We start from the raw sequence: 9,237 nt of genomic DNA on the forward strand, positions 1-9,237 counted from the left end.
GAGTGTTCTATCGTTTATCAATTTAGACTTCAGAAGTAAACCGTGGAAACAGGCCCCTGGACCGACCGAGCCCGCACAGGGCAACTTACAGAAGCCAATCAACCTACGTCTTTGGAGTGTGGGAGGGAAACCAAACACCCGGAGAAAACCCACGCGGTCACAGGGAGCACATACAAACTCCACACAGACAGCACCCGTGGTCAGGATGAACCCAGGTCTGTGGCGTTGCAACGCAGCAACTCTACCGCTGCATCACTGTACCGCCCTATTACAGAAATTATGATTTATTACGTATTACACATTATCAAGAGAACATTTAGATTCAAGGTTCCAGTATGGTAAACCCCAATCCATATAATTTGACTCCTTCTTTATTGGTACATTAATTGTTCTCTTCAGGAGCGAATTTTACACCTCCCGATATTACTTGCACGAGTCCAATTATGTTTGTTTTTTCTATGCTTACGGTTGTACAAATAATACCAATAAGATATCACAATGTATTCACAATTTATGTAATGTTACAATGGAGCGGAAACAGAAAACAACTAACAGGGACACCTCCTAGACATCTTACTTTAAGTCAAGTTTTGCCCTCCCGAATGTTGATTTCTGTGCATTTTACGTGGCTAAATGAATTAGTTGTGTGCCGGACTAAACGCACATTATAAGCGCACCCCAATTACTATTTGTGAGAATATATATTTAGACATGAATGAAATCAAGAATGTTTTAAAAATTACGTATTTGTTTCCTATAAAAATAATAGGTTACTAAATTAAAACAAATCTGTCGGTAAACCGATATAATTATGGAAGAAATTTAGTTTTACGAACTAAAGAATTGGTTTAGATTTATCTGAAGGAGCGTTAAGACTATTTCCACAAGGTATCGAGTCAAAGGATTAATTTCAAATTCAGTGATGTATATTTTTGCTTTGTCCCGACAATCACGTAAAGTGACGTAAAATGTTTTTATATTTCTGTCCCGATGTGTGTAATGTTTGGGAAGGGAAAAAAACTGCAGATGCTGGTTTAAATCGAAGGTAGACACAAAATGCTGGTGTAACTCAACGGGTCAGGCAGCATCTCTGGAGAGAAGGAATGGGTGACGTTTCTTCAGTCTGAAGAAGGGTCTCGACCCGAAACGTCACCCATTCCTTCTCTCCAGAGGTGCTGCCTGACCCGCCGAGTTATTCCGGCATTTTGTATCTACTTTCGTGTGTAATGTCTGCTAGGAACCTACTAACAATGTTCGCTCGGTCAGTGATATCGTCCTTATTTGTCATATATGAATGTTATCATTTCATATCGAGTATTAAATCCATCGGCAGCACGCTGTAACTCGGCAACCTGGACATCTACCTTTCTCATCTTCCTCATTCCATCGCTCGGTAGTAACAGAGTTATCCACTCACTGTTGCTCTCAATTCCAAGTTCCCTGCCTGAAGAAGGGTTCCGACCCGAAACGTCACCCATCCTTTTTATCCAGAGATGCTGCCTGGCCCGCTGAGTTACTCTAGCACTTTGTGTCTATGCAAGTTCCACCTACATCTTCCATCAAACGAGTGCCGTGGTTCCCTCCTTACGTCGACAATCCTGGCATTCATATGCAACATTCCTATTTTGTTTTAGTTTCAAATTGTCGGACATTTAGTGCTTTACAGGTGTAACTGACCTATGAAAATGTAGCCTCAAACAGATCAATTGTTGCCGAGTTCAAAACAAATCAATTTTTTGGCAAAATCAAGCCACTATTGGAATTGAAAAACATAGTAAAACCAAAATGCCGCAAAGGAATAAATTAATCTAATCATATTTCATTTGTGGTAATAAGAAAATGCAAATAAAATCATTTGAAATCTATAGTCCAGCAAGTAGATTAATTGTTTCGTAGTATATTTGGCCGCAGATAAATATCTTACAGAACTCACAAAATCTATTGAGTTTTGTGTTAACATTTTACATTACACGTTATGTTCAATCTCTTGGTATCATCTTGTATCATGGATATAATGGAACATTCCGATGTTTTATCAGGTAGCTAGACAGTGGCAGCCATTTTTTGGTGGTTACAGTGAGGATGGAGATCCACCAAGAGATGTCTTCCCTCTTCTGCTTGCTCTTTCTACTAATCCCTGAACGCTAGATACTTGTCTGAATCAAGTTTTGCCTTTAATTGAGTTTATGTGTGTGCGCGCGCGCGCGCGCGTGTGTGTGTGTGTGTGTGTGGTGGGTCGGGGGCGTGTGGATCGGAAAGGCTGCTGGTAAACCTTTCGACCCTTTTCTGTTGCTTTTCACTGGGCTCTGATTTCTAGGATTAATGTGTTCGTGATTTTTTTTACATTTATCAGAGAATATTACTTCTTCATTAGATTTGAACCGGGTTTGTTTTGGCAACATCTTTGCAAATTTTTACTCCAAATCAAAACAGCAACTCGCGAAGGTCGGATCTATTTCAAGCTATGTGTCTGGTTTCTGAAATTGAATTAAGATAAACTTGAAAAGAGGTTCTGCAGTGACGTAGTAAGCAGCTAAGCAACACCTTTAGTGCCCACTGTCAACTAGTTGTCTGTTCGTGCGCACTACCACGGGTATATGACACCAAGCCTTACTTTGTCATCATCCTTTCCACCGAAAACAACATGTAAATGCGCTTCATCATTTTTTTTAAGATGCACTAAATATGTAGAAACTATACATGTTAATTGTGGGTGTTACTGAGTCACATTATCTCAACCTGAAATTTAAATGATTACATATACGCATACATTTGGTCAAGTAAAAATAAAGCTATTTATTGTTGAAGCCAGCCAAAATGACCAGATAGACTATCAAGATTCATAGATTTCGCCAAGATTGAGGAACACAATAACTATTAAGACTTTTTTACACTGGCACAAAATAGTACATTTGTTTTTTCAAAACGGAAATATTTACAAACACGACGTATATTCCGCGCGGTCCCACCTGCATTTGGTGTTCATTATTTTACGCGTTTTACATGCATCTTTCCTGCTTTCCGCTTTTGCATTTCCCGCGGACAAGCTGCTCACATCAGTTTAATGGTGACTGAAATAGGTGATGAAGTCAATAAAGCAAAATCCATTCTTTTACCTTTTATTAATTTATCGAAAATAAAATTCTGTCCTTAAATATGATAATATCATATGTTCCTCTGCCAAGCTACCATAAGCGCCTAACGTATTTAAACATAAATAAACTTGTGACAAAATGTATTGGTTTTACTGCCGTTTGTAATTACAAAATGTTAAATGTAAAGTGATAGGGTGTCATCACAATCGTCCCTTCCCTTAGTTTGTCTGTATTTTAAGTTTGTATTGCAATCGGATAGAGTTTAGTTATGAGATGTCATGTGCCGGGAAAGATGATGGCGTTCCCTGAAGGATTCGTTGCAAATGGGACATTTAAGCTTTTCCTCTCTTCGTCTTTTCACTAAAGGCTCCATGGCATATTCTTTTTTGTGATGAGATCTCATGTGGTACACTAAATCGGATGTCATTCTGAAAGAGGCGTTGCATTTAGCACACCAGTTTTGTGCTGGTAAACAAAAGGACGTGAATGAAGGAGGAAGCAGGGTCATAGCAGATGGAACTTGCAGCTGAATGGGCCCAGTAGTCTTTGGCCAGTAGGCGGTGGCATAAATGAAAGGACTTTGTTTCGGGAGACCTCCTTGTATATTGCAACTGCCGTTAACGTCTGCACTTTGGAGCTTTGCAGCCAAGGCGTTCGCCTGATAAAACCTGCCAGACTCGCCAACGCTAGGATGACACTCTAAACCAGGAATCACCTTCTGGGATACCAAGAGTGGAGGCAACTGAGTAAACGATCTGGTTGGCTGAGAGAATGCGCTCTTCCTCTCCTCTGTAGCACAGAGCTGAGAGACGCTACGAAACGCGCTCCCCATGGCAATGTTGTCCAGACAAGAAGGGACCTGTGTTTCAGTCAGGACAGATTTAGTGTCCATCGCTTTCTCCGAAGGGCTGCTATTAGCCGTTGTGCCGTTCTTGTTGTCTGTATTGGCAGTGTGATCCTTTGGAGTCTGTTTAAGATTAAGTGAAGTTCTCTTCACTTCATTGAATGCGCTCTGTTTGGCACCTGTAGAGTCTGGGCTGGACATCAACCTTCCGTTTTCTCTTAGACTGAAATAGCTCCCTCTGAACTGCTGGGAAGGGCAGGGAAACTTTTCTCTTGGAGTGGGCGGCGATCTATCTGCCACTTTTGCACTGTGCGCTGCATTATCATTCTTTTCCACTTCGTCGTACTTTCTTTTATTTTCATTTACGCCTTCATTTTCCCGATGGTTCCTGGCATTATCGCGTGGATTCTCCATGTCCCTGGCGAGATTGTGGAAATCTGTGGTGGGCTTGTTGTTTTCCACATTTGAAAAGGCTGATTGTCGCTCCGATCGGCTGAATTTCACACTCGGCACGACGATAGCGATGTCGTCACGGTCTCCACTACTTCTGATGTTCTCGTCCAAGGCAATGCAGCCCATTCGCTTTTGGCAGCGGAATCTCAAATGGGCTAGAAAGGGATATTCACATTGAAAACGCTGGCTGCAGTCCAGGCATGTGTATTCCGACGATCCTGTATGAATGAAGCACATTAGAATGAGATTGCTCGCTCCTACATGTTCCAGCGTTCACTGATTTAACAACCGGCAATAAATCATAATGTTAAAAGCACGCGTCTGAAGTGTAGAAAATATTTCAGCAATGTGATAAATAGTTCATTGTCATTATAATAATTACATTGACATATTGCCAAATCACTTTGCTTACACTTGCCCTTGTACAGCCCTTTACTCCATTATGTTCAGTCTGTGTATTTGTCTACGCAAAATGCTCATTCCATCTCCCTGTCTGCCTCCTCTTGAAGACTTCGACGGCCCCTTTCCAACTCTCCATGTCGCCGTGGCACTGTCTACACGTTTTTGTTAATTTCTAAGGCATTTAAAATATCTTGGAGCATTTTATGTGAAGGATTTTCATACATTTCATGAACATTAGATAATATTTACATAACCCAAGTTACGCCAGACAGTATACATAATACATTTCAATTGCCTATTAAATAAATAGACTGTTCTGTGTGTATAGACACAAAATGCTGGAGTAACTCAGCGGGACAGGCAGCATCTCTGGGGAGAGGGAATGGGTGACGTTTCGGGTCGAGACCCTTCTTCAGTGAAAGTCACGGGAAAGGGAAACGAGAGATATATATCAGTCTGAAGAAGGGTCTCGACCCGAAACGTCACCCATTCCTTCTCTCCCGAGATGCTGCCTGACCTGCTGAGTTACTCCAGCATTTTGTGAATATAAACCTTCGATTTGTACCAGCATCTGCAGTTATCTTCTTATACGATATATAGAAGGTGATGTATCATCCATAGAACCCTGAGAAGAGGGGTCTCGACCCGAAACGTCACCCATTCCTTCTCCACAGAGATGCTGCCTGTCCCGCTGAGTTACTCCAGCATTTTGTGTCTGTCTTCTGTTTAAACCAGCATCAGTAGTCCCTTCCGACACTGCACTGTGTGTGTGTGTTTGTTGATGCACGTACGTGTGTTTTACAGCATCAATAGGAGACTTTACAAATCTCAGCTCACCGTTCATTTTGGCCTGTGGTCTGCTGTTGATGAGGAGGAGTAACTCCAACAGTTCCTTTCCATACCACACAAGTAGTTCTTCGTCTTTGTCAATCCGCCTCAGAGACCGATAAAACAACTGACCGTTCTTCACGTATGCTTCAAGATTCTGTTCTTCTTTATCCCTAGCCGGTTGGACCAGCCTGAGCCACATTAAACCCTCCGAGGAGCTGTTTGCCGATGATGTATCCACCTGCAGTAAAGGAGGGCCACATGCTTGATGAAGATGGGGGAATTGCCAATAATCGCATTTGGGTCCTGTTTCACTGCACATTTCCTATCCCACGTTCCCCAAGACGTAGATCCACCCCGTTACCAAGATCTTATTGGGGGTTCAGAAAAAAATTACACATGACTGGGGCCCGCTGTATTGTGCAGCGGAGTGTTGCATATTGTTGAGTATTACCAAGGCGTTTGGACATCGTGCTTATGATTTACTATGTACTACTTAAAAAATCGAAGCACTGCATTCGGAATAACTGGAAATCAGATTGGCGATCCATAAACCTTACAGAATTACAACTTCTCGCATTTTCGCAAATGTTATAAAGATATCAGATACTGCTGTATATCGTTATGTCGATTGGGCACTGTGACAATGTATTTGGAAAGCGGGGGGAGAGGTGTTGCATGTGATGGCCACCTTTCAGGCACTGTTGATCACCGCATCAGTTACTGCAGTGGCGGTTTAGGAAGTCCAAGTGCCAAATGACAGGCGAGCCATGGGCGTCCGTTACATGCTTCTATACTTTAGTACGTACAGTTTCCCTGACCCACCTAAACCACATCTCTCTTCCAACACCTGCATTCAGCAACCGCCACCCCTACCCCCACATCGCTGTATTCACTCCCAGCCACGAATAAACCATCTTCCCGGCGTGGCCCAAAAACCCGCTGCTCTAATGGGCAAACGCGAGAGCATAAATGAGGAAAGCACTCAGGTGTCTAGAAATAAGAGGGACAGCCCTAAATAGGAACTGGGTGGAAAATGCTGTGCTAAAAGTACAACGTGGACGAAAGTACAATGCGGGTAAATATGAGGGGAAAAAATATGGGGAAAATCCCCAATATTTTTTTTAAACTGACTCGTGGTAACATTTACTTGGTGAGACAAAAGACGAAATCAACAAGAGCATATAATGAGCACGGAGAGGAAAATTAATCCTACCCTAAAGATATAGGGCACCGTCCTTTTGTCGGCTGCCTTCAGAGCAATGAAAGCGATGCTGTCATAGAGGGACGTGTGGCTCAGCACGCAGGGCCCAAAGATGGCATTTTCCGGAATGTCACAGGTTGTATACACGCTGGTGAAAATGTCGGTGAGACACTGCTGGACCGCCCTGCTCGCTTCGCTCCCCCAACACCCCCTGTGAGCATGTGGATCTTCCATCATCGGCGCTCGTTCTGGGAGGAAATCACATGAAAAGGTCACCTCAATGCTTATAGACAGAGAAGAGGCAAAATTCTTAAGCTTCGAAAATCACGACACAATTACTGGTCCAGATTTCCAATGCATGTCAGTTTTTTATTTGACCAAGGACATCATTATGAGACTCAATTGAAATATTTATAAAATGCATTAAATGTGTAAACAAAGAAGAACCCGCCTGATACGGGATAGCAGAAACGCTAAGTATTTTTAAAAACAACTAGTGAGTTTTGCTGCTAAAACGTTCATATGATAATCCTGACAAATCCTTTTTATGTCACCCTTTTTAACTTTTATTCACGCGGTTTAAAAAAAAAATAGCTTCGATGTTACGAATGACAACCTCGCCTTTGCACTTGCTGATAATCTGACAGCTTCCAAAATCTGGGTGGGTTCGGACACAATGAGACGCGATCCTTACCTGTGTTACTACCAGTTCGGTGTGTTATTTTGGCTGAATGCTGGCGAAATCATTCATCGGTAAATATCAAATCGCACCGTTACGGTATCTGCAAATGCAAATGAAATGCATTGAAAGTGTGCAGTCATTTCCAGTGGTTTGATGTCAGATAACCTTTAGATCTTTTCTACAAGGAAGAACGTATGTCTTCTTCGTCCGCTCTGCTCATTACCATAATACACCACTTTCCCTCTGAGACTTTAATTAAAAGCAGCATGCAGAGTTAATTATTTTTACCTCGACACGGTTATTTATGGATGAGAATGAATCACAGTTACCTTGTTCGACACAGGGAGAGATTCGGTCAAACGTGGCTTGTGAAATCTGAATTGTACGGGGTGGGGGCAGTTTTTGTATCGCCAGTAATCTTCGCAGGAATTGAATGAGTTCAGGGCCAATTTTCTGTGACAGACACACTCCGAAATCGCAATCTACACGCCAGAAGCATGGAATCTACACCGTTCTGACTTGGATGGTTTAAATAGAAAGGCATCGTATTTCATCTTGTGGCGGATACTTTGAAATTAATTCATACCATTTCATGTACATTTCAATACGGCAAATCACATTTTATTTCCAATCGGAGAACACGTAAAATGTAAAATACAATTGCATCGATTACAGTCCGATAAAGTGTCATGTATTTAGCCCTCGAAAAGCAGAAAGTTAAAGGCAATTTAAACCTTCGTCCATTTTTTCACCTTCGATACAAACTGAATCGATTTGCTTGCAAAATACAAACACACTGGCAATGAACGTCAGAAAGGAACCTATTCTAATGATAACCAACTGGCATTAACCCAGTGGAGGCTTCACTGCCCCGCAACACTGGATCGTTAGCGCAATGTGAAAGCAGAGCCAAGTGGACAATTATGGTCTCCTTGAACTTGGAGTGAACGCAGCACATAGGCTGCTCCAACAGACCCTGGTCACACAAGAAAGTGATGCCCTCGCCTTACCTGATCGAGCGACAATCATATGCACATTTCTCCAGATTCCGAGATTTATGTTTGGTTTGCAAAGCAAAGAGTAACAAAAAATGCAACATACGCTGCAAACTCATTTTACAAATGCTTTATTGTGAATGAGGTTGCGCGTCACTTGGGGCGTCAAAAGAATATAAATAAAAAGGCTTTCATGAATATGCATTTCTTTCCATCCCCAGCAGAGCGTTTAGAACGAAGGAAAACATCAACAAAAAGTAAGCACTCACCAGAAAAAAAACGTCGCGGTTTGTTTTAAAAAAAGGTCTCTCGTTCTGCTCTTTATTTTTATTTTTTTGCAGGATGCAGGAGGAGAATGTGGCCAAGGTTGGAGCAGCAGCTGTGGACGTAGCGCTCTGGCTGGGTGCTGTCAGCGCAGTGGCATCGCTGGTGAAAGTGACGGTGATGCTGTGCTTCCGATACACACGCACGCACAAGAAAAAAGGAGCGGAGCCGCGGAGAGAGTTGCACATGGGCCCGGACGTAAGTGGCAGACACTTTGTTTGGTGGAGATAATCTATCCAATGACGCGTGAAACTCCGTCCCCGTCCCCTCCCACCCCCCGCACTGAGCCCCCTCCCCTCCTCTGCTCAACCACCCGCGTACTCTACAGCCCGCGCTCACGATGGGCCGGCGGGCGGGCGCGCGCGCTGTTGGTGGCGGCTCGTGCCCGCTGCACCTGACGCGCGCACACA

At 42.9% G+C, this 9,237-nt stretch overlaps 1 protein-coding gene across 1 annotated transcript; it reads right to left on the bottom strand.

Annotated features, from left to right (window-relative positions):
- Window positions 1-2,843: 2,843 nt before the first annotated feature.
- On the bottom strand, window positions 2,844-8,966 carry prdm8b (PR domain containing 8b). The gene is made up of 5 exons (XM_078411145.1): window positions 8,773-8,966; window positions 7,521-7,608; window positions 6,839-7,074; window positions 5,632-5,863; window positions 2,844-4,610 (listed from the first exon to the last, which is right to left on the bottom strand). The coding sequence occupies exons 3-5, from the start codon at window positions 7,061-7,063 to the stop codon at window positions 3,358-3,360; spliced, it is 1,710 nt and encodes a 569-aa protein (XP_078267271.1). The 5' UTR covers window positions 7,064-7,074; window positions 7,521-7,608; window positions 8,773-8,966; the 3' UTR covers window positions 2,844-3,357.
- Between the last annotated feature and the right edge of the window lie 271 nt (window positions 8,967-9,237).

The sequence above is a fragment of the Rhinoraja longicauda genome, chromosome 1 (genome assembly GCF_053455715.1).
Source record: "Rhinoraja longicauda isolate Sanriku21f chromosome 1, sRhiLon1.1, whole genome shotgun sequence".
NCBI lineage: Eukaryota > Metazoa > Chordata > Chondrichthyes > Rajiformes > Arhynchobatidae > Rhinoraja > Rhinoraja longicauda.